General features: G+C 41.7%; 2 protein-coding genes across 2 annotated transcripts in view; one reads left to right on the forward strand and one right to left on the reverse strand.

The window, feature by feature from the left end:
• Window positions 1-5515, reverse strand: part of LOC307025174 (uncharacterized protein) — an 88945-nt gene extending 83430 nt beyond the window's left edge. The window contains exons 1-7 of the mRNA XM_079659786.1: window positions 5464-5515; window positions 2918-2964; window positions 2509-2583; window positions 1987-2067; window positions 1311-1391; window positions 671-722; window positions 530-577 (exon numbers count right to left, since the gene is read on the reverse strand). Of these exons, the coding sequence (XP_079515912.1) occupies window positions 530-577; window positions 671-722; window positions 1311-1391; window positions 1987-2067; window positions 2509-2583; window positions 2918-2932 (352 nt within the window). The 5' untranslated portion in view covers window positions 2933-2964; window positions 5464-5515. The remainder of the gene's footprint in view (window positions 1-529; window positions 578-670; window positions 723-1310; window positions 1392-1986; window positions 2068-2508; window positions 2584-2917; window positions 2965-5463) is intronic.
• Window positions 5516-8118: 2603 nt separating this feature from the next.
• LOC307024606 (uncharacterized protein) overlaps window positions 8119-24671 on the forward strand; it is a 402876-nt gene continuing 386323 nt past the window's right edge. Inside the window, exon 1 of the mRNA XM_079658899.1 lies at window positions 8119-8952. The gene's annotated coding sequence lies outside the window, so the exon portion shown is untranslated. The remainder of the gene's footprint in view (window positions 8953-24671) is intronic.

The following is a 24671-nucleotide window of genomic DNA, read 5'->3' on the forward strand; positions in this document are numbered from 1 at the left end:
TATGCTGTAGTCAGGTCATTTAAATGTATCAATGAAAGGAAGAAGTGTGGGCTACATGATAAGAAGGGAATACAGTTTGAATTAAAGTAATAAAGTACAGTGTAACACTGTACTTTATTACTTTTTAATGTACAAATACTTTGTTACTGTACGATATCAATAACAATAATCCACAGCTCCTCTCTCTGCTCCAGAGGATAAACAAAATTTGGGGGCCCCGAAAAATGTTTTCGGGATACCCGAGCAGCACCCTGCCAAGGCAGTAAACCTAGGGGAAACACTGAGGGTCATATCTACATATCATACCTCCTATCTTTTTGGACAGCAGGGGTAGAATGATGGGTTAGATATTTAAAAAGTCCTAGGCTGGAATGCATTCTCGTAATAATTGACCACTCCCAAAAAGGAAACTAATCAATCAATTTTTGAAGATCAAAACTGTCTCGGCTAGGTCTTAACACTGTTTTGTATCTTATTTATAAGCTTATTTCAATGCCTTTTCCGAGTTCAACAACCAAACTGGCCTTACCTTCATAGGGAGGAGCAGTCTCACTCACTGTGGATGACACAGTTTCTGCTTAACACACAAATGTTTTTGTTGTTAAATATATAATTAGTATTCTCTATTCTGTCAGACACAACTATAAGTCAGGTAAGTGAGGCAACCTACCCAAATGGTCAATGTCTTGCTTGGTTTCCAGAGGCATCACTTCATCAAGACCCTGCAAGATGCAAACACACACACAAAAAAACATTACATGAAAGCATGTATGGTTGTGTTTCTGAAATCCAATGCAGTTCTGCTTTCACTCGACAGCCCAAATGATTACAGGTCTTAGGTTATGAAAAGTATAATCCTTAAACCTACTTTTCACTAAGGAATTCAGGATATACTACATTTAGTTTACATTATATCTTGTCATAGATGACATTTATCATTACTTAGTGGGTCGCTTTTCACCACATGTTACTGAACAACTTAACATACATGTAAAACTAACATACAGATCACATGCAGGCAGCGCAAGTAGGAGTTAAACTCAGATGAATGCCACTATCAACGTCACCTGACGACATGGCCCCTTAAACAGCCAGGACCTCCTAAACCATGTCCCTGTTGTTCTCAGATTGATACACATACACTCAAGATACTGACTTACACTTTGAAAAGCATTTGAAGACAATGTCCTCACATACCATTGTCTCTATAAACCATATGATATACAGACTACTGCATACACACACACAGCCCAAAGAAGTATGTCGGTATTTAAATAGATCAAATCAAGTAGTAATTAAATGTAATGTACCTTTTCAGCTCTGCTGAGGGGAGAAAGCACTGGACTTGTCGTCTTCGTGTAGCTCTCAGTGCAGTCGCTGTTCTTCATTATCTGTAGCAGATAAAACACAACGAGAAGGATCAATAAACAAAGTCAAAAATGTACTAGCAGAGAATATTTGGAATTGAATACAAGAATGGTCCTACTGATGACAGAAAGAATGAAAGGAAAACTTAGTTTAAAACCTTACTGGATCCTTTTGTAACCCACAAAACATCAATTTGAGAGATTACATTTAGTTTACATTATATCTTGTCATAGATGACATTTATCATTACTTAGTGGGTCGCTTTTCACCACATGTTACTGAACAACTTAACATACATGTAAAACTAACATACAGATCACATGCAGGCAGTGCAAGTACGAGTTAAACTCAGATGAATGCCACTATCAACGTCACCTGACGACATGGACCCTTAAACAGCCAGGACCTCCTAAACCATGTCCCTGTTGTTCTCAGATTGATACACATACACTCAAGATACTGACTTACACTTTGAAAAGCATTTGAAGACAATGTCCTCACATACCATTGTCTCTATAAACCATATGATATACAGACTACTGCATACACACACACAGCCCAAAGAAACATGTCGGTATGTAAATAGATCAAATCGAGTATTAATTAAATGTAATGTACCTTTTCAGCTCTGCTGAGGGGAGAAAGCACTGGACTTGTCGTCTTCGTGTAGCTCTCAGTGCAGTCGCTGTTCTTCACTATCTGTAGCAGATAAAACACAACGAGAAGGATCAATAAACAAAGTCAAAAATGTACTAGCAGAGAATATTTGGAATTGAATACAAGAATGGTCCTACTGATGACAGAAAGAATGAAAGGAAAACTTAGTTTAAAACCTTACTGGATCCTTTTGTAACCCACAAAACATCAATTTGAGAGATTACATTTAGTTTACATTATATCTTGTCATAGATGACATTTATCATTACTTAGTGGGTCGCTTTTCACCACATGTTACTGAACAACTTAACATACATGTAAAACTAACATACAGATCACATGCAGGCAGTGCAAGTACGAGTTAAACTCAGATGAATGCCACTATCAACGTCACCTGACGACAGTTTAAAACCTTACTGGATCATTTTGTAAGCCACAAAACATCAATTTGAGATATTAAATCTATGTTAAATGTAAAAATACCTCTCCAATGTTCTCATTTGGAGATGTGGCCTGTGTGGCCCCACAGGTTTCCAGAGGCATCACTTCATCAAGACCCTGCAAGATGCAAAAAAAAACAACATTATTATTATTATTGGATGGTGCTTTCCCATGTACCTAAAGATTCTAAACCATTCATAGCTTGTAGTAACATGAAATTAAAGTTATTCAGATATACATTTCAATAAACACCCTGTAGTTATGTTTCACTATATCAGAAGTAAAACAAATTATTATATTTATAATATTTATACTGAAATAATCATGACTCGGAATAATCATAATCAAAACTAATGCATTGGACAATATGTAGCATTTACGTATGTGGTGTGATGGTTAGAGCATTTCCTTAAGAAAAGATATTGAGTTCACAAAATAAAATGTTGACCACCTTGCATCTCCTCATTTGAAATGGTATAGAGGTGAAGATGCCGCGACCTACAAGGAACACAAATAACAAATAAGTGAGCAAAATAGCACACTGAAGTCACATATTTTATGTTTATACTTTAAGTTAAATCATGGTTAAACAGTCAGAAGCAGGGATGCAAACTCATCAGTCCCCCGAACCCACGGAATGTCTGCTTCAAAATTAGGAATAACAGATGATTTTAGCAGTCAGAACAACTAAAGCAGCAGTGATAATAACAGAAACGCCAAGGAGTCACATCTAATAGAAATATATAAAAGCATTAATTTTAATTGTGTAAGTGTGTCTAACAGCAGTTCACCAGGGGTCCAGTCTGTGCCACAGTGACTCCGCACAGTTACTGTTAGCAAACGCTTTACTCCGGATCAACTCGCCTTTGATGGCATTGATGTATTGGACGTCAAGCCCTGCTTTGTCCCCTCCAGTGTCAATATAAAATGTGGCATCATCGTTTGGATTGATGCGTCTCCGCCTTTGCATCTTGACTTTTATGGTTTATTATAGCTGTGAAAAAGAGTAAGGGTTCATACGTCCTGCCCTCAGCTCCAGTTAAATACAATGTTTACATCACCTAAGATTACCGGGAGGCTCCGGTTAAATAAACCGGAGGCTCCTTATAAACTACCGGGACTACAGTTCATACCTTCCGTCCTCAGCTCTGGTGATTGAAATGCATACATTACTAAAAAAAAGACAGGAGTCTAATCTTGCCTTGTTTTTTCCCAAACCAGGCTGCTTTCTACATTAATTAATCTTCAATCAAAAAACAAAACAGCTGCCGACATTATTTCTTTCGCATTACTCTTAGCTAGCATGTACACATGCGGCGCGATTACATCAGCTGTTAGCAGTTAACACACAGAGCTCACAGCTCCTCATATCTGTTCAGAAACTAGACAAAAGTTAAACAAGTACAAACCACAGACTGTCTGTGTCATGGCGAATACAGTCGCTGGTTTATTTATGTCTGTAGGCCGTTGTTGTGAGTGTGGACGGTCGGAACATATACAATGTTAGCTTAGCCAATCTCCATTTAGACAACACGCATTTTAAAAGGTTTTTCGCCTGCCGTCTTGTCTGCATACTTGTCAAGCATTAATTCATGGTTTTTACTAACCGGTATCAGTATGTTGTTACTTCGGCATCATTTAGAAACGTGTATTACAATTTAATCATGGTAAAATATGTTAATTTTGTTTTAGTTGTAGTAGCTCCCGACACAGCTGACAGCCGCGGTGAAACTCGAGGGATTAGAACGAAGCGAATATTCGCATCGTGTCCGGTGTGAACGCAGCATTAATCATGTAAAATAAGCAATATCTACAAGTATGCAAGCTTACCTGTTTGTGTTTAATTAAGCAGGCTATAGCTAGCTCCGTAGTCTTCTGTCTTTCCATGAGCTGAGTGAACGCAGCTGCAAGTATGCCCGTGACGTGACCACGTTTTTTAAGGACCGCCCACACAGGAAATTACACACAGTGTATGGAACTGCAAGAATGTGTATGGACCTGCATTCGAAAAACCACCTGAGCGGCGCTGTTCTATACACTGAGATACACCCAAAAAACATGTTTTGTGGTATAAACTGACTTTTCAGAAAATGAGGATTTAAGTTAGTTAGACAGTAACAAACATGGATACACTCTTAAGTTTTAAGCGGATATCAGCATAGGGTACAAAAGGACTTTGTCAGAAATGAGGATTTATGTTAGTTAGACAGTAAAAAACATGGATACACTCTAAGTTTTAAGCGGACTTCGGCATAGTCCATGTTTACCACCAAGGTTCGCGTAACGCTGGTGGGTAGTCAGGTAAAATGGTAGGGTATACCGCATTGACCAACACACACACACACACACACACACACACACACACACACACACACACACACACACACACACACACACACACACACACACACCACCAGCGGCTAAGTGGATTTTGAAAAGCGAACAAGTCACAATAGAGGAAACAGAAACAGCACCTCAGCTGCTGCTGTCCTTTTGACTCAGTTTATTCAAAGAAATAATTGGTCATCTTTCATAAAGTATTGTAAAAATGATTAATCATTGTTTTAAGAAGTTTTAATCAGAGCTGGATGTGTTTAGTGTAGAAATGAGTGAACAGACGCATTGCAGAGATCTGTCATATCTCAGGTAGTTTGAAAATGCATCAGATGAGACAAAATGACACACATTCAAGACATTTCTTTCTACAATATCCAAGTATTAGAACTATAATTTAGTTAAATTAGGAAAAGATAGTTTATTATGGTTTAAGAAATATTCTTTTTTTTATTGTTTTGAATGCACGCATCATGCAATGCCAACACAAATTAAAAGCTAGATGTGATTGGTTTGAGAAGCTTTTCGTTATATTGTTGAAATATTTTATACATCTGTAAGCAATCTATTAAATAAATGCTCTGACAAAACATTTATAAAACCTAGTGTCTGTGGTCACAGTAAATCCACAAATATTATAAAACAACCAACCTGTCTGTCTACCTGTTTGCCTTTCATCTGAAATGATTGGCCCTTCTGGACTGGGTTTTTTGGACTGGGTTTTCTGTTGAATAATTAAAAAGCAAGTTTACTCTGGGTGGCTTCTTAAATGTTAACTACCAGGTAGGCTATAATATGTCGCTTTTTTTCAATAGAATTTCTAAAATGACATAACCTATATTATATAGAATACATAAAACATTGTTTTTTTTTTTATTCTATAACAGATGTTCCCAACAATTTCCAAACCCAGATACATTTAAAGGTGGGGTAGGTAAGTTTGAGAAACCGGCTCGAGATACACTTTTTGTTATATTCCATGGAATGCTCTTAACATCCCGATAGCAATGAATATCTTAAGTGCTTTGACAAAAAATCCATAACAAAATGTCATCTGTGGAAGCCGTACTGTAAAAGCACGACCAATCATTTTAGCCGGCCCGGCCCGGCTAAAATGATTGGATACTATTGTAGTGCCGAGAGATAGGGAGTCAGAGGCGGTGCAAGGAAGGTGCAAAATGGTACTTTAATTAAGAGCTGCAAAGGACATGTTGTCGGGTTGCAGCCCGGGTCGACAAGAGAAAGAGCCAGGAGGACACACAACATATATAGGGAACACACAACATGTCCGTGTGGAAACAAAACCCCAACTGCAGTTCCATGTGTGAATTATGAACCAGTGTATTAATACGTGGTCACCACACAAGCCCCCCCAGAAATAAAACATGGCAAAATAAACCCTTGCGCCCGTGGAGGAAGCACCACAGGGGCCGAGGAGGGCGGGGTCGCAGGTGAGGGCCGGGCCATGTAACGGGCCACGAAAGGGGGCCGCAGGAGAGGGTAGGGGCCTTAACGAGGGCGAGGGCACCCCCACCAGGGGCGGGCCGGAACGGGCCGTCGTAAGGGGGCCGCAGTAGGTGTCGCGGAGAACCCAGCAGGAAAGAGCGCTGCCCGGCCGCTGTGTCTGCGGCGGCGGGCATGAAATCTCCGGAAGGACGGAGCGGAATCCCAGGGAGGCAGGAGCCGTCACCCCTGGAGGAAGGAGCGCAACCCGGCCACAGGCAGACGCACAACGGCGGCGGGCACGAAGTCCTCAGCAGGCGTTGAGGTATCCCCCTGAGGCAGGAGCAGCCTCCCCGGGAGGAAGGAGAGCAACCCGGCCGCAGGCAGACGCGCAGCGGTGGCGGGCACGAAGTCCTCAGCAGGCGTTGAGGTGTCCCCGGGAAGCAGGAGAGCATCCCGGCCGCAGGTAAACGCACAGCGGCGGCGGGCACGAAATCCTCGGCAAGCCTTGAGGTATCCCCGGGAGGCAGGAGCAGTCTCCCCGGGAGGAAGGAGCCGTGGACAGATGAGAGGCCAGACAGGGTCCCCGGTCCCGGGGCGAGCCACCCATTGGCCGATGGAGCATGGGCGACGTCCGGAACCGTCGAGGCGAGACGGGGTCCAGGAGTGCACCACCCAGGCGCCGATGAAAACGTGAGTGCCTTCTGGAACCGCCGTCGAGGTGGTGAAAAAGACGAGAGTGTCCACACGAGGTCAACCGGCTGGTCGAACCTCCTCTCCGGCACCAGAAAAAACATTGTTAACAGTCAGATGTTAACAGAAATACGTCAACAGCCGTTAACAGCTAGCCGTTAGCCGTTAGCTGCTAGCCGTTAGCCGCTAACTGGCAGTCATGGGTAGCTGCTAGCCGTCGTTAGCCCCAAGTGGTTAGCCCCACGTGGTTAGCCGCTAGTCGCCGTCAGCTAGCGCAGCTGGGACGTGCAGCCGCACGCCCCGAAGAAACAAACCCACGAGGCAGCAATCGGGTTGCTGGTCGACCCAGCAGGTCGTGCATCTGTTGCCGGAAGGCCGATGTGGGAATGGCGAGCAACATCCCCAGCCATTCCGCGGGGCGCGCATCGAGCCTCAGTCCGCGTGCCGGTGGCAGCCACGGGCGTTTCCAATCAATCCCCGACATTTCGAGAAAGGAACTCGAGTTCCTTTTGCCATGTTCGGTTCTGTCCCGGAAACTTCTCGAGACGTGTCAAGGTTACCAGTGTAGTGCCGAGAGATAGGGAGTCAGAGGCGGTGCAAGGAAGGTGCAAAATGGTACTTTAATTAAGAGCTGCAAAGGACATGTTGTCGGGTCGCAGCCCGGGTCGACAAGAGAAAGAGCCAGGAGGGCACACAACATATAGGAAGCGAACACATAACATGTCCGTGTGGAAACAAAACCCCAACTGCAGTTCCATGTGTGAATTATGAACCAGTGTATTAATACGTGGTCACCACACAATACTATAATGTCCGCTCATATCTCAGCGTCATTAATGTCTGTTTGTAAACCACATATTACCATACACTTCTAATATTAACGTTATTAACTTTATATTTTATCTACATTAAGGATTTCAGTCATCAGAGGCCTGTACTACGAAGCTGGTTCAACCTAACCTGGATATGTTTGAGTTAGCCGGTTGGCCTAATCCAAAACATACGCACTCTCGCTAAACTGTACTACGACGCGGGTTATCAAGTGGATCGCTCAAGCCAGTTGTGTCCTATTTAGTTAGGTGCGCGTTCACATGAAAGGGGTGGTATTTGGAGCATTCGATCAATCACAAACATGGAGAAGCATACTGACAGCGCCGCGTCATACTTCATGAATGAAAAGTCAACTATAATATTAGACATATGAAGAAGTTAAACTTTAAACATCCATGACTTAAACACTTTATCCAGGATAAAAGCCACATAGCTGCACCTGCAAGGTGAATACAGCTGGTAAAAGAAAAAGTGTTTGAATGCGTACATTAACAGGTTTATGATATCACTGCCCTGTCTGAGACACGAGTGGATCTGACTTTAATTACTTTTGACTCAAGTGTTTTGTCAACTTAATGTGTTGCTTAAAATAATACTTCTGCATACAGTGTGACACTGTGAGTGTTGCACGGCCAGATACGGCTCAGCTGACTCAAATAAGGAAATATGATACATTATGATGTGATATGCCTCGGACTGTACTTAATGTTACTCTGATCCGGTTACTTATGCTGTGGCAGATATTTAAGTAAGCTTTCTTAACGCTAATGTTATAATAGTGAGATTGCTCTGAAGATGGGAGGTGATATTCTATTAATGTTCACGTTCACACAGTCAGTGATTTGAACTGTATTTCCTTTATCCTGTAATATGACTTGATCGCTTTAAACTCTGCACACTGTTGTTATCAGCTGTTCCACCATTGTTTCAACCTCAACCTGTAATAGATTTATCCTTATTGCAACGGTTACATTCAATGAAAAATAAAATCAATGTGCAGGCTTACGTGAACACTGTTCTACATGAACAATATGGGCAGTTTATACATTAAATAAATCAACAGTAGGTGGCGATATATGCTCCAAGTGGAAGCGATTCGCCATTAAAGCAAAGAAGAAGAAGAAATCCGCACAGTTGAGTTGATCCCTTATCCTGGAACATATCCTGCTTCGGAGCACAGACTAGGTTCCAGGACAAGTCACCATGGAGATCTAAAAAGTGAAACAGCTTCGTAGTACCGGAAATCCCAGAAGTTATCTTGCTAAACGAAAATCATGCTTCGTAGTATACACCCCTGCTCCGGGGGGGTATTCTCAGGGCTGCTAACATTTGAGTTCAGCTTGGAGTGAGATTTTTTTTTTCGTGAACCGAAAAAAGAAACGTTCATGTGTACAGTGTTACAAATGTATTGAACATGTACAAACTAGGGTTTCCCATTAATGTACCGGGCGCTAGTGCAATACGCACACAGTGTACACGCGACTCTTACAATGAAGGCTCGATAATCAGCTCACTGCATATAAAATGGCATATAGGTGTAAGCAGAGGTAAAGTGCTATTTTATAAGTGGGGGGGGAGGGGGGTCCTCACCTCCTCTAGGGGGGTCCGGGGGTATGCTCCCCCGGGAAGATTTGTTTTTCAATATTGAAGTTAAATGCATCAACCTGGTGCACTTTGAGAGCAACATGAATTGAAGGATACATCTCTCAACAACCATATGAAACAGAACTGTAAACAGATTTTCTTTTTCTTTATGGATATTTTACAAATCACTTTTAAACTGTATTCTTGTTTGACTGTCATATAGTATAACTGTTTTTCATTTATTCTCATAAGTGGTGACAAAAACGTTTGAGACCCACTGAGATAACTAGACTAAAGTGAACTATCTAAACAGAGAGTCCCTTACCTCACTGAGCTGTAGTTCTCTCAGTCTGACAGGACAGAGCTCTCCCTTTCCTTGTTTTAGAAACAGCCTTTAATATCCGTTAGCGCAGCTAGCTAACCAGATGCTAACAACAACAATGCAAATAGTGAGTTTGGTAGAAATATACTGTATAATAGTAAAGTTTTACATTATAAATATTCCCCAAAATTATTCAAAAGCATATTCTTCCAAACTCCTTGCTGTAGTATGACACACAGGAGACTATTGATGTGTGTAGTGAGTTTGGCGTATAATAGTGATTGAATATTATTGTATTCTCTTTTTTCGGATTTGCACTTTGCAGACGGTCCCTGAGCACTCGTTTCTTCTCCGGCCGCGGATAGAGACCAATGTGTCCAGCTCGGAGGACGGCCTGTATTGGCTTTTTTTGATCAAAATGTGATTGTAGTTCGTTGTCAACCTTACCACGGTACGTAGGAGACGTAGTTTGTGTCTGAATAACGTTTTGTTCATGAGTTATTGATCCGTGAAATCAGAATCTCCCAATATCGTTCCAACTTTACTGAACTAAGCCAGAAGACCTCATTTCGTAGACCGCTCGGTTTGCTGTTCCTTCACTTTATTTGTATATGTATATACATTTATTTTGGACGACAACTTAGCGTGAAGAAAGGCAAGTGTGGCGTGAGTGCGTGAGATATGGGTTAATTGCGTGACTCTCACGCTCAATGCGTGAGTGTTGGCAGCCCTGCTACGAAGCAGGATTTTCGCTTAGCCGGCTAACTTCAGGGAAAATTTGGGGTTTCCGGTCCTACGAAGCTGTTTCTCTTTTTAGCGGGCTAGAACTCCATGGTAACTTATGCTGTGCGGCTAACCTGCCCCGGAGCAGGTTAGGTTGCAGCCTAAGAGCTCAACTCAGTGAAAGCACTGCCTGCTGACCAATCAGAGCTCAGTATGCGGAGTTTAAAGCGATCAAGTCATATTACAGGAGAAAGGAAAGACAGAAAAACTGCCGTTGCAGGAAAGACGGCCGGCAAAAATCACCGATTGTGAGAACGTGAACATTAATAGAATATCACCTCCCATCTTCAGAGCAATCTGACTATTATAATATTAGCGTTAAGAAAGCTTACTTAAATATCTGCCACAATATAAGTAACCGGATCAGAGTAACATTAAGTAGGCCTACAGTCCGCGGCATATCACATCATAATGTATCATATATTTCCTTATCTGAGTCAGCTGAGGCGTATCTGGCCGTGCAACACTCACAGTGTCACATACTGTATGCAGAAGTATTATTTTAAGCAACACATTAAGTTGACGAAACACTCGAGACAAATGTAATTAAAGTCAGATCCACTCGTGTCTTAGACGGGGCAGTGATATCATAAACCTGTTAATGTACGCATTCAAACACTTTTTCTTTTACCAGCTGTATTCACCTTGCAGGTGCATGCTATGTGGCTTTTATCCTTGATAAAGTGTTTAAGTCATGGATGTTTAAAGTTTAACTTCTTCATATGTCTAATATTGTAGTTGACTTTTCCTTCAGGAAGTATGACGCTGCGCTGTCAGTATGCTTCTCCATGTTTGTGATTTTCATGTGAACGTGCATAACTAGATAGGACACGGCTGGCTTGAGCGATCCACTTGATAACCCGTGTCGTAGTACAGTTTAGCGAGAGCGCGTATGTTTTGGATTAGGCCAACCGGCTAACTCAAACATATCCAGGTTAGGTTGAACCAGCTTCGTAGTATACCCCCCGGGGCAGGTTAGCCGCACAGCATAAGTTACCATGGAGATCTAGCCTGCTAAAAAGAGAACCAGCTTCGTAGGACCGGAAACCCCGAGTTTTCCCTGAAGTTAGCCGGCTAAGCGAAAATCCTGCTTCGTAGTATACCCACCAGGCCCCAGATGTTTGGAGCTTTGGTCATCAGATAAACAAGCTAAGCTAACGTTAGCTGCAGTTAGCACTAAGAGTGTTGACATGACTGTTTTATCAGTGTTTCTACCGTGTTAAACAGTGAGTCTGTTTGTTCTGGAGAGGAGCAGAACTCTGAGGATATCAGGGTATATGCAGGAATCCTGAAGTCAAATTGAATACCTTTTAAGACCTTTTTTAAGACCCTTTCCATACATTTTAAGACCTCATCGCAACTTCGAGTTCTAACCGGTTACATTGGCAACACACTTTACCTCACATTTACTATATTGATTGTAAGACAGCACAACTAAACAGAGTGCAGACAGACTACTGAAGCCTCCATTCCACATGAACTTCAACCTCTCTTTGAAGGTCAGGTTTAATGCAGTATGCTGCTTTGTTGCTTCTGTACTCTGTGCTCTTTCATTCCAGTAAAACTCCTCAGAAACCAGTATTTGACCAATAAACAAAACAATTGACAAAACTTTGAACTATGAAATATATTAAACTTTGGTGAGCTTCAGCGGGGTAATGCCATATAGGAGCTCCCTCACAAATACCCAGGGGTTAAATTGGCCCTGCACATAGGACGATGCTCTGACGTCATCACCCTCACACATTTGTCATATGTTTACACAAAACGATATATATGTTAAGACTTTTCTCGTTCTTAATATAGACTATATTTAGGGTCAATATGTGTTGACTTTACTTTAAAATAGCAGATCTCTGTGACCGGATATAGTTTGGCTTAGTGAACATGTGTCTCTTCCTTGGAGGAGCAGCATCGCCCGGACTCCGCAGCTCCTCCGCGGCTCCTCCGTGCAGAGAGCCTGCACTGCAGCGGTGTGTGTCAGCGACGTGCAGTCAGGGGAGGCACGGATTGGCCATTAGGAGAATCGGGACTTAAACGCCGCGGTTTTCTGGCTAGCACTTAGCATGTGGGACCGGACAGCTTTGATCCCCATCGACAGACTCTCTTCCCCCCCCCCCACAGAGCAGAGTGGTGCACTATGCATGGAGCCGCCTTGAGCGGGTTTCCCGACATGTCGGACACCCTGGATATTCTGCTTCCTGTTAAAACCTTCTGAATGAATACAACTCTGAAAGAAACTCAGAGGAGACTGAAGGATTATTTGAATTATTTGAAGGATTAAAGTAACGGGGTATGACAGGAAAGTAAAATCTGGTATATTCATTTTGGTGTCACCTTATATATGTTCATGTGTGTTAAATTTGAAGGGACAAAGTATCCTTTCCTCCCCCAATATATTGAGGTGAGAAGGAGACACCATATTTGGGAATAGTGCCAGACTCTGGAATGTTTCCCTCGTAAAAAAAGGGTGTGTTTACACAGGCTTGAAGCAGATGTGTGTGTGTGTGTTTTCATTGCAGTAAATAGATCTGCTACATGATTACTGGTCAACTATACCTCTGTTCTTATTCTTTCATGTGTGGGTACTAAATGGCTACAAACATTGTGGAGAAATTAGCTTAAACATCTTTTATTACTCTATATGAAATGGAAGCAGTTTTATGACAGGGACGAGAGAGCTGGAGGAGGGTAGCACATTCAGAAGAGGTTCAGCATGTCAATTGTCAGGGGAATCGACTTGTTTTCAATAGAGGTGTGTGGTTAGTTACTTTGTGTTAATAATAGCAGTATGTGTAAAGGAAGCTGGAAATATACAATGTGAAACCTTTTATTTGAAGTAAAGATGTGAACAATAGCTCAAACAAATGGAAGGGCCATAGGTAAGCCTGAGAAGTTTGACTATTTGAAAAGCATCTCTAATACTGCTTAAGAGCATAGGTAATGTGTTCCTCGTTGTTATTGATATGAAAGTAATTAACATGTATTACGTATATTTAGCCAACTATAACAACTATATCTTAAAACATACTTTTAACTTGTGTGTGGCAGTCAGGAGGCGGGAAGATGGACTCAGGGACACAGGGCCATAAAGGAGATGTGTGTGTGCTGGCTAAAAGCTGCTGTGTCGCACTGATTGGGTGCGACAGGCCATGTGTTGATCTCTGCCAATAAGATGACCTCTGGGGGAATGCACGTACACACCTCCTCCTGTGTTTTAGTATGAAAGCCTGTGTTTTCCTTTGGTTCGCGCTCTTGTTTTTCACCAGCCGTTCCTGAGACCTGTCTCACACACGTGGTAGAACCTGAGCCCGGAGTACTCTGCAGAGTGCTTCGTGATTTCTTTGTATTTGTATTTTGTATCGTTACCTTGTATCATTAAAGCCGGATTATTGTTTCACTTGTATTCTGGTGTTTCTTAATCCCTCTCTTCTCCCGAATTCACCTAGCTTGTCAAACGACACGCGGAGACGAGGTTGGTTTGCAACATCCTCCAAATCTCCAACAAATGGTGAACCCGACGTTTCTGAGTGGGGTGTTTTCGGGGAAGAGACCACCAGCGGCAAGCGGACGAATGGTCCGGAGAAGAGGCCTAGAATAATCTCTGACAACTAAAACGAGGATCCTTCAATTGAAAGGTGAGCAGACAAGCCTGTTTCTATCGAAGGTCTGTAATTGGCTAAACTAAATTTTAGAGTTGTCAGAGACATATTCCGGTGTCATAGTTGTTGCGGTGGAATATACAAATACATATTTTAGATAGGTAGGAAAGTTATATAACATAAAAGTGAATCAACGAGGTATGTAAGACGAAGGTGAAAGGCCCCGTACTTTTTTCAGAAAGGAGACGGCTGAAGACTCGTTGGGGGACGTCCAGTGACCGTTTTCAGACGGCATCCAGGAGACGAATCTGAATAACAATTCTTAGGTTCATAGGAATCGAAGTTGAGTTATAAGTAAAATCCAAAGGAGAGTAACGCAACCTTCAAAAAGCAATTTTGAAGTGACCGGACCTCATTAATCCTTTGTTCTGTGGGGGTTGAATCTGTGAACATTTACTGGTAACAAGGACAGTAAGTCAGATCAATAGATATGAAGTCTGTGAATATTGACTGGTAACAGAAACAGCCTAAGTCAGATGAATAGATACGAAGTCATAATGAAGGGAACATTTTAACGAGAGGAGCGTGAGTTAAGAGCTTACGAGGACAGTGGGTTCAAGCAAAAAAAAATTGAATAAAAGGATAGCAGAAGTGTTAATTGTTGAAAGAAGCCCCCCTTTTCCAAAGGAGAGGCTGAGAGCTACAGCAGGGGAGAGAGAAGGGGGTGTCAGTATTTGTCTGTGAGAGTTCCCCCCCACCCTTTTTCCTCTCGAGAGCAGCAGCAGCAGCCCGGAGTGTGTCTGCTTGCTTTTTCCCTAGTGATCTGAAGTTGGAGTGAAATACATAGAAAATTAACAGATCAAGGTGTGATTTGAAGTGGTAGATATATTGAAATAAATAAGAAACAATGATTTGCTGCTATTTAAATATAGTCTTTGAGAACTGATTGATACCGTTGCATTGCGTTGTGAATTTCATGGTATTTGTCATTAACTAAGGATTGTACTTAATTATACTTCAAGGAAAATTATGTTACATACAGTAACCTTAGGGGAAAGTAAAAAGAGATTTACTGAGAATATGAAGTACATTAAAGTTAAGGTTTTATTCAAATTAAATATGATAGGTGGATTTCTCCATCTAGAATACGACATGGAAAGAGGAACATTTGTTAGACATGAAATAACGAACTCATTGGAAGAAATATATATATTGAGAGGTTATATAGAGTTACTGCTATTCTGGAAAATGTCATATTGTTTTGTGAGTAACATGAAATAAGAATATATTTACTATATATAAGAACAACAGGCTTATCTAGGTTAACAGAACATTGCTATTAACCAGTTTCAGCTGCAACTATCCTATCTTTGTTCTAAAGAGAACGTACGTTGCATTTACAATTAATATTAAGAAATGTTCACAATTGATACCATTAAAGACCGTTTGGGATTAATAGGACGAGTTTGTCATAAACATTCGTGCTTAGATGGAATAAAAGTGTTGAGAGATGTTCTCAAAAATGGGAGTTTTCACAATGCTTTTAGTTTTTATTGAAACAATTAAGTAATAAGGACAGAAAAATGTCCCGTGATGATTTATTTAGGTTTCAGCTTTAGTAATAATGAAGATTACATTTTGTAATAATTCCTTTAAGTGTTCCAAAATATATTCATTAACTGTAGTCAGATTACTTGTTTTAAATATATAGCGCTGGATACAGTTAGTTTTGTATTCTGTTACAAATCTAACCATGCTTGTAACACACAACTTAGATAAACAATTTGAAAAGAATAGAATAAGCAAGAAGATTAAAGATGAATCTATAGTGGTTAAGAAAAGTTTTTGTTTTGCCTATTAACTTAGAACTGAAGTAATGAAGAATAGGAAGACTGTTACCATTAATGGGTTTCACATTCACATGTTTCAGCATTCCTGACCATATAGACACTCAGCTGTTTTATTTTGTCACCCGCTGGGGGAGAGATTTACATTGAGTTTTTCTCAGTAGCTGATTTGCTGTGATTACAGCAGCATTGGATAGTTGTGCGCCACCTTTGGGTTGTACTCTGAATCAGGGTGTTGGTGAAAAGTTGCTCATTGCAAACAGAAGAACTGTGCAAAGAACACATCTCAAAGGAGGTTTTCACAGTTTGCTTGTGCCTCGTTGTCAAGGCAACAGTGGTGTGAAGAGGTACTGCAGTTTTGGGGGATTTCTGCGGCACAGAGGACAACGTGTGTCTGCTGATTGTATCACATTGATCCAGAGGTCCCTTCCCCCTCGACATCACAATGCCAGAGAGAGTTTCCTTGGAGCCCACTGACCAGGGCCGGTTCTAGCTTTTTGGGGGCCCTGCCACTGACTACAGCTGAAGAGGACAATGAATCATTGACTGTTCTCAATATGACAAGATCAAGAGACAGGCTGGTCTCAGTCTGTTCAGACTCTGAAGAAATCATGCAATGATTTTACAGCATAACTGTGCAAGAGTTTATCAGAAGGTGGTGTAGAACGATATGCTTAGTGTTTAGGAAAGGAGGCTGATTGTTTAATGATGGTCTGGAATACTGAAAGGGTTAAGGTTTAAAATCCTTGTTTGTCAAACAAGACATCTGATTATTATGTCACACATGATAATCTTGACATAGTGACTAGCTATGGGTAAACGTGTGGACGTTATACCATTATTATCATGAACTAAAAATAAATAGGGAAATAGTATCTGGTTAAAGATGAATGGATTTCATATCCTAGAGAGGATTAGTTATATTGTGAATACTTCACAAGGTATTTACTAATGTATTTTGAAGAACACACAAGAACACAGGTCCAGTTTTGTTTTGTTTCTAGATTACATTTTCCATTACCAAAACTGTTCAGCTTAGGTCTAGCTTTAGACTTTGGTAGTAAAAGAGTATTTAGGCTTATTTTTGTATATCTGACATTTTTAAATATGTTGGCTATTCACTAGATAGAAAGATGGCATTACTCTCTATTTGTTAAGAACATTTCTGAAGATTAAATATTTGTTTCATTCCTAATATTCCTATTTAGGATGTAATTTGAGAGTAACAAGGCTGATGCTGAAATTGGAAAATAAGTTAGTGGTTTACATGATGTAAACAAAAAAAAAAAAAAAAAAAAAAAAAAAGATTTTGTTTGTTCAACCTCCAGTTAGATCTGAAACAGTAATAATGATTGATTTGGCCAAAGCTTAGTTTAACATCCTGATGTAACATTATGAGGTATGTTCACTTCTAAGGGTAAGCAAATTGATAAAATGGATTATTATTATTATTGATTAATTTGGAATATTAATTCAAAAGGCCGTTTTCTGCAGGTTCACTTAAGAATGCCGTGCATGAACATTTGTCAGAACATTTGTTATTGTGTTTCCTAGGGGCGGTATATTAATAAAGTGTATTGATCATTTGTTTGTTAAACATCTGAAGAAAATGGTGCTGCGAACACGAGGAAAACTTTGTTGCATTGGTTGACATCAACACAATGATGTCACTAGTACAACTCCAGCTAGTAGAATATTAAAGTCTCTGCAGAGCACGACACATGGCCAATGAAACTGAGACCGAATGACCTTTGACCCTGACTGACAGTGTGACTTGAGAAAAGCACTATCAATGACTGACTCTGGGGCTGACCAAACTTGACTTTACAACCTGACAGTGTGGGTGTGAATGAATTTCTGCATGTGATCAGTGTAACTGCATGATTCTAAAACAATAACTAACCGAGCATGTCTTTGGACTAATACATTATTTTGGAGTTCCATGGGAAACACAGGTTTCCTACAATTTCACACATTTGGAAAAATGCACATGTGACCCGTTTCTAATTCCCACAGGAGTTGGCGGTTTGCAAATGTAAAACTCAAACTAAAATCTAAAGATTCTGTTTCTTTTAGGACTGCCAGCTGGAAATGAACACTTATTTTCCCTGGAGTGTTTACTGTGAAAAATGATGGATGTACTTTTGTGAATGATGTTTGGTATTTTCTTATAACCACTGGTTACCTGAAGGTTTTCTTCCCATACAGGATTTTATTACACATGTTTACATGTGTAAAAAGGGGGAGTGTGGGATATTTTCATTTAGGGACTGGAAGAAACCTGCCGCCCCAACTCAGATGTTCAATCTGACCATTGATTGACAGTTTTAGATTTAACCTGCTCCATATCTGGGGAGAAGATACTGTTTGATGAATGTTGACATGTTTCTAATATTGATTGAGTTATAACAGGTAACACAGATGCAGAATCAGTGGCCAAGGGGCTACTGAGAGAGAGGTAATTCCAGAATGAGAATGAGAAGGTGAACTGTGATAATGAAAACAATTTGGTAATATTTCAACAGGTATTAAAGTAACTGAGGTTTGAAATGTAGAAAGAACATATTACAGCTAAGTTAAAACATAGTAATGTAATGAGATAGAATTTAATTTAGACAACATCTTGTAACTAGCCTGGTAAAGAAGTAAAAGCCATAGACTGTTTAGATCATTATGGGGATGTACATTTAATTTAAAGTCATAATAGAAAGACATTTGATGACAGTATGTTGGATTTCTGTATTCATTTTTCAGCTTGATAATATCCAAGCAGTGACAGGTAGAAGCAGTCTCGCCTGGAAATTATTCACTTTGTCAGTATCATGATTTTAGTTGTTTTTAATCCATAACATTAGTGTGTTGCATTACCAGAGACGTTAGCAGTTCATATTATATTTAGATTTTAAATGGGATCTCAAAGATTTCATTTATAATAACACAGATGCTTGTCAGGAATTCAGAGCTATTGAGATATGTTATTTAGTTCACCTGAAGATGTTGGGGTTTATTTTGTTGACACAGGCCAAGTATTAGAATTCTGAAGCGGCCTACCAGTGGTGGGTCAAACACCTGAGGGCCCAGAAGCACTGAGCGTAGACTTGAGGGGTGGGTATCAGATTTCTCCACACAGGTTGCTGACGCCAAAAGGGGGACCCGAGGAGCAGGAGGCCGACACAGCGGAGTTCGTCTGGCTGAAGGTCGTCAGGCCTACGTGACTCAACCCCAGGCTCTCCGGCCTCTACAGAGTGACCCAGAGGACATCTCATGCCGTCCGCCGAGGAGCAAAGGGGGACATCTGGTACTACTGGAGCCAGTGTGCGGCGAGGAACACTCCGGCTAGGACCTTGGAGGACATCAGGACGGACCTGGCTATCATCAACGCGGACATCCCTACAGCAGACGACTTGGAAGCAGGCATCAGCGGACTGGAGGAGAAGGACCTCGCGGACATCCCTACAGCAGACGACTTGGAAGGAGGCGTCAGCGGGCTGGGGGACTTCTCGAGGCAGCAGAGGAGTCTACTTCTCTCTGATCAGATTCATCAGTTCCACCTTTGAAGGAAAGGCCGCATCTCCCCCTCCCTATCAGCTGCCCTTGTTGGCGTATTCCGCTGAGGGGGGGGGGGCCCTGATGATTCAACAACACGCAAGGATGCTGCTGTCTGGCACTCAGGCTCTCACTCTGATAGTTTCTTCACTGTCATTGGAGGTTGTTTTCTGTTCTCAAAGGTTTAATGAAGGGGGACAGACACAGTATCAAAGAATGACAGTAGTTTGTTTCAAATGTCTTATGTGTGTTGGTCTCGTTAATGCGAGACCAAAAGGGGGAAATTGAAGGATTATTTGAATTATTTGAAGGATTAAAGTAACGGGGTATGACAGGAAAGTAAAATCTGGTATATTCATTTTGGTGTCACCTTATATATGTTCATGTGTGTTAAATTTGAAGGGACAAAGTATCCTTTCCTCCCCCAATATATTGAGGTGAGAAGGAGACACCATATTTGGGAATAGTGCCAGACTCTGGAATGTTTCCCTCGTAAAAAAAGGGTGTGTTTACACAGGCTTGAAGCAGATGTGTGTGTGTGTGTTTTCATTGCAGTAAATAGATCTGCTACATGATTACTGGTCAACTATACCTCTGTTCTTATTCTTTCATGTGTGGGTACTAAATGGCTACAAACATTGTGGAGAAATTAGCTTAAACATCTTTTATTACTCTATATGAAATGGAAGCAGTTTTATGACAGGGACGAGAGAGCTGGAGGAGGGTAGCACATTCAGAAGAGGTTCAGCATGTCAATTGTCAGGGGAATCGACTTGTTTTCAATAGAGGTGTGTGGTTAGTTACTTTGTGTTAATAATAGCAGTATGTGTAAAGGAAGCTGGAAATATACAATGTGAAACCTTTTATTTGAAGTAAAGATGTGAACAATAGCTCAAACAAATGGAAGGGCCATAGGTAAGCCTGAGAAGTTTGACTATTTGAAAAGCATCTCTAATACTGCTTAAGAGCATAGGTAATGTGTTCCTCGTTGTTATTGATATGAAAGTAATTAACATGTATTACGTATATTTAGCCAACTATAACAACTATATCTTAAAACATACTTTTAACTTGTGTGTGGCAGTCAGGAGGCGGGAAGATGGACTCAGGGACACAGGGCCATAAAGGAGATGTGTGTGTGCTGGCTAAAAGCTGCTGTGTCGCACTGATTGGGTGCGACAGGCCATGTGTTGATCTCTGCCAATAAGATGACCTCTGGGGGAATGCACGTACACACCTCCTCCTGTGTTTTAGTATGAAAGCCTGTGTTTTCCTTTGGTTCGCGCTCTTGTTTTTCACCAGCCGTTCCTGAGACCTGTCTCACACGTGGGGTAGAACCTGAGCCCGGAGTACTCTGCAGAGTGCTTCGTGATTTCTTTGTATTTGTATCGTTACTGTATATCATTAAAGCCGGATTATTGTTTCGCTTGCATTCTGGTGTTTCTTAATCCCTCCCTTTTCCCGAATTCACCTAGCTTGTCAAACGACACGCGGAGACGAGGTTGGTTTGCAACATCCTCCAAATCTCCAACAAGACTCAGAGGCCCTTTCTCATTTCATCAAATCCCCCTCCTCGACTCCTCGGTTCTCCGGTTGTGACCCGGAAATGAATTTCAGCGCGCCATGTTGAAGGACATCTCATTTCTCTAAATGCACTTCGAGGACCGAGGATCGAGCGTTGAGGAGGCTCTCTGGAGGAGCTATAACCGAGGATACACTGACGGGTCCTCCACGGTCCTCCATGGCTCCTTTGTGGATGCATTTCCGGGAACAGAGATGTTTCAAAGAGTCGTGACGCACGGCCAGACTTATCTCAGCGTGTGTGGTACAGTGTGTGCGTAGATGCAGCGGACAGACAGGTCTCAGTTGGTTTGGTGTCCTCTGCTTACTTTTAATACTTGTAAATAAAACTTTTGGCCCGTGTAATATTCTGTTCTATGGACATGTAAGTGTCTACATAAACAGATGAAGCGGACTACTTCTATCATTCCGAGTGTCCATCTTTATTTCCACTGGCGCGTAACATGCACACATACATCACGTCATCCACGTGAGCTCTGTAATCAAAGATCTTTTATTCACCAAGATGTTACATCCCCCTTCTTTAGAAAAGAACAGTATAGCTGCCATAACAAATTATAACCATATGTATTTAAAATAAATGTACGTCTTGAGGCACTACATCTACTAATTGTGATTACTCTATCACTGAGGGAATATTATAAGGCTGGTACATTAACATTTAGTACTTCTGCAGTTTAACTTATCTTGTTGAACAGTTGCCCAGAAATAATTATAATAGAGCATGTAGTACTGCTTCTGAAACAAAACTGTTGAATTCAATTTCTAAACAAACAAAAATCACAGTGCATTGTCAGTGTTGCATAATACACAGATTCAATCAAAGTGCACTGTCAGTATTACATTTCGCTTTTTTTTTCTTTTTTTTCACAGTTAACACATCTCTTGGCTTCACTATGCGGCCTGATCTTGTGATCTTATTGTAAACAATGTGTGATTGCTCTCTGGGGCCTGTTTGTTTCTCAGTGTCCTGCTGCAAAGTCTCAGTGTCCTCAGGCTCCAACTGCTCGTCTGATGGATTCTCCTGATCTGTGTCACTCTCACACGTTTGTAGAAGGTGATGCCTGTTGTAGGGATGTGCCGATCACCTTTTTTTGCTCCCGATCCGATTCCGATCATTTGATTTTGACAATTTGCCGATACCGATTTTTCCCGATCCGATCTTTATGCAATGCATTAAGAGAAAAAAAAAGCGTTCAAGTTGTCCCTTAAGGTTATTTTTTTATTTAAATTGGATATTCTATCCAACATGGATATAGGTTATTTTTTTCACAGCAGCATTGGATCAGTTCAGTTGTGCTGCATTGGATCAAAACAAAATAAAGCTTATCAGTACTCGTTAGCTTACTGCTACAATTAGACACTGCACCCTGCCCACTCTGTTGCCAGATTTGAGAGGAATAAGCAACCAGGTCTATGAAAAGAAGCCCCAAAGAAGCAACACATACATGATGTTGTGTAATTTGAAACCAAAACTAAGGCCTCAGGATGACTTTAAGACTTGAACATGGTCATTTTTGTTTTGAAACATTGAATAATAAAAAAAAAAAAGTATTTATATATAAAAAAATAAAAAAAATCCTGATCCTCGATTTTTTTCTCCCGATTCCAATCTTTTGAAAATCACGTGATCGGCTCCGATCCCCGATCACGTGATCGGATCGGGACATCTCTAGCCTGTTGCGCCGAAACATTTGACCTCCGTCCGTGCAGATGTTGTAGGATCTCTGGGTACCTGCTGGCTCGACTACTGGTGCAGGTTTCCATGTCCCTGTTGGAAGCTGGAAGCGGATCGTGGCTCCCACTGGTAGTGCAGGCAGTGATCTGGCATTCCTGTCATAATATTGTTTTTGTCGTGTTTGGCACTGTTCTCTCCTGCTGTGAACGGTGCTGCGACAGGCAAGCTCTGGTTGTAGATGCTTTTCAGTGGTGGGAAGGATGGAGCGCAGACGCTTGCTCATGAGTAGCTGTGCTGGCGATTTCAAACCATCCACTGGTGTGTTTCTATACTCCAACAAGCTGTGGTACAGGTCAGTTCTCTGAGCGTGTGCTTTGTCCATGAGAGCTTTGACAGTCTGAACTGTTTTTTCTGCTAGCCCGTTGCTCTGTGGATTCAGAGGACTGCTTGTGACATGCTTGAAGTCCAAGGCATGAGCAAAAGCTTTAAACTCTTGTGAACTGTAGCAAGGTCCATTATCGCTGACTAGTGTCTGTGGTATTCCAAATCGAGCGAACATGGCCTTCAGCTTTTGGATGACTACTGAGGAGGTGAGGCTGGTGATTTTTTCTACCTCAAAGTACCTACTATAATGGTCAACTACAACCGCATAGTCAGTACTGTTCCATGTGAACAGATCATTGGCTATTACCTGCCAAGGTTGTTCTGGGATTGGGTGTGACATCATAGGCTCTTTTGGGAGTGAGCTGCGTCGCTCAAGGCAGGTGCTGCAGGTCCCTACTAGTGTCTCTATCTGCTGACCCATCCTTGGCCAGAACAGTACATCTCTTGCACGTTGTTTGCACATTTCCATCCCTAAGTGTCCTGTGTGAATGCGTGAAAGCATTTCAGCCCTGAGTGAGTGCGGCACGATGATTTTCTCTCCTTTCAGTAGGATGTCATCTGTCTCTGATATCTCATCCCTATGATTTCAATACTCTGAGACTGCAGGTGGACAGTTTTTGTTTTTCTCGGGCCACCCTGCTTGGATCACATGTCTCAGCCCTGAGAGCTGCTTATCTTTGGCTGTAGCGGCTCTGATCTCTGCCATTTTTCGGTCGCTTACCGGAGCGTTGCTGATCACAGTGTGTATTTGGTATTCCATGCCCTCACTCATGGAGCGGTCGTAACACTCAAGTGGCTTTCTGGACAGAGTGTCTGCAACAGGGATTTGTTTTCCTGGTTTGTGCTCGATAGTGATGTCATATCTCTGTAGCTGCAGTATCATGCGTTGCAGACGCGGTGGTGCAGCTGCTAAGGGCTTACACATGATTGACTCAAGTTGCTTATGATCTGACTCGACGATCACCTGTCGTCCGTACAGTCATTGGTGAAACCGCCTACATCCAAAGAGCACTGCGTATAGCTCCTATTCGATTTGAGCATAGTTCTCTTCAGTTTCAGTCAGTGTGTTTGATGCGTATGTGACTGGTTTCTCTTCTTGGAGCAGGACAGCTCCTAAGCCGTTTTTGGAAGCATCGACTTGTAACTTCACATCCTTTGTGTGATCGAAGTAGGTGAGTACTGGGCCAGGCTCCTGTGTTATTCGTTGGAAGGCTGCATCATGATTTGAGTCCCACACAAACTCACTGTTTTCCTTTAACAGTTGCCGGAGTGGAGCTGTTGCCTCTGACATTCTCGGGGCGAACCTGGAAAGGTAAGTGACCATGCCCAGTATGGTCTCCAACTCTGCCTTGCTTTTTCGGGTTAGGCATTTCTTTGATTGCCTTAATCTTGTTCGGGTCAGGGCGGATGCCTTCTCTTGTCAGCTTGTGCCCAAAATAGCTTACCTCAGGCACACATATTTTGCACTTGTCCTTATTCAGCTTTATGCCTTTTTCTCTGGTTCTCTCCAGCATGGCACGCAGGCTGGCGTCGTGCTCCTCTTTGGTGCGGCCGTAGACTATGATGTCATCTACGAT

This window comes from Notothenia rossii, assembly GCF_949606895.1.
Source record: "Notothenia rossii genome assembly, chromosome: 11".
Lineage (NCBI taxonomy): Eukaryota > Metazoa > Chordata > Actinopteri > Perciformes > Nototheniidae > Notothenia > Notothenia rossii.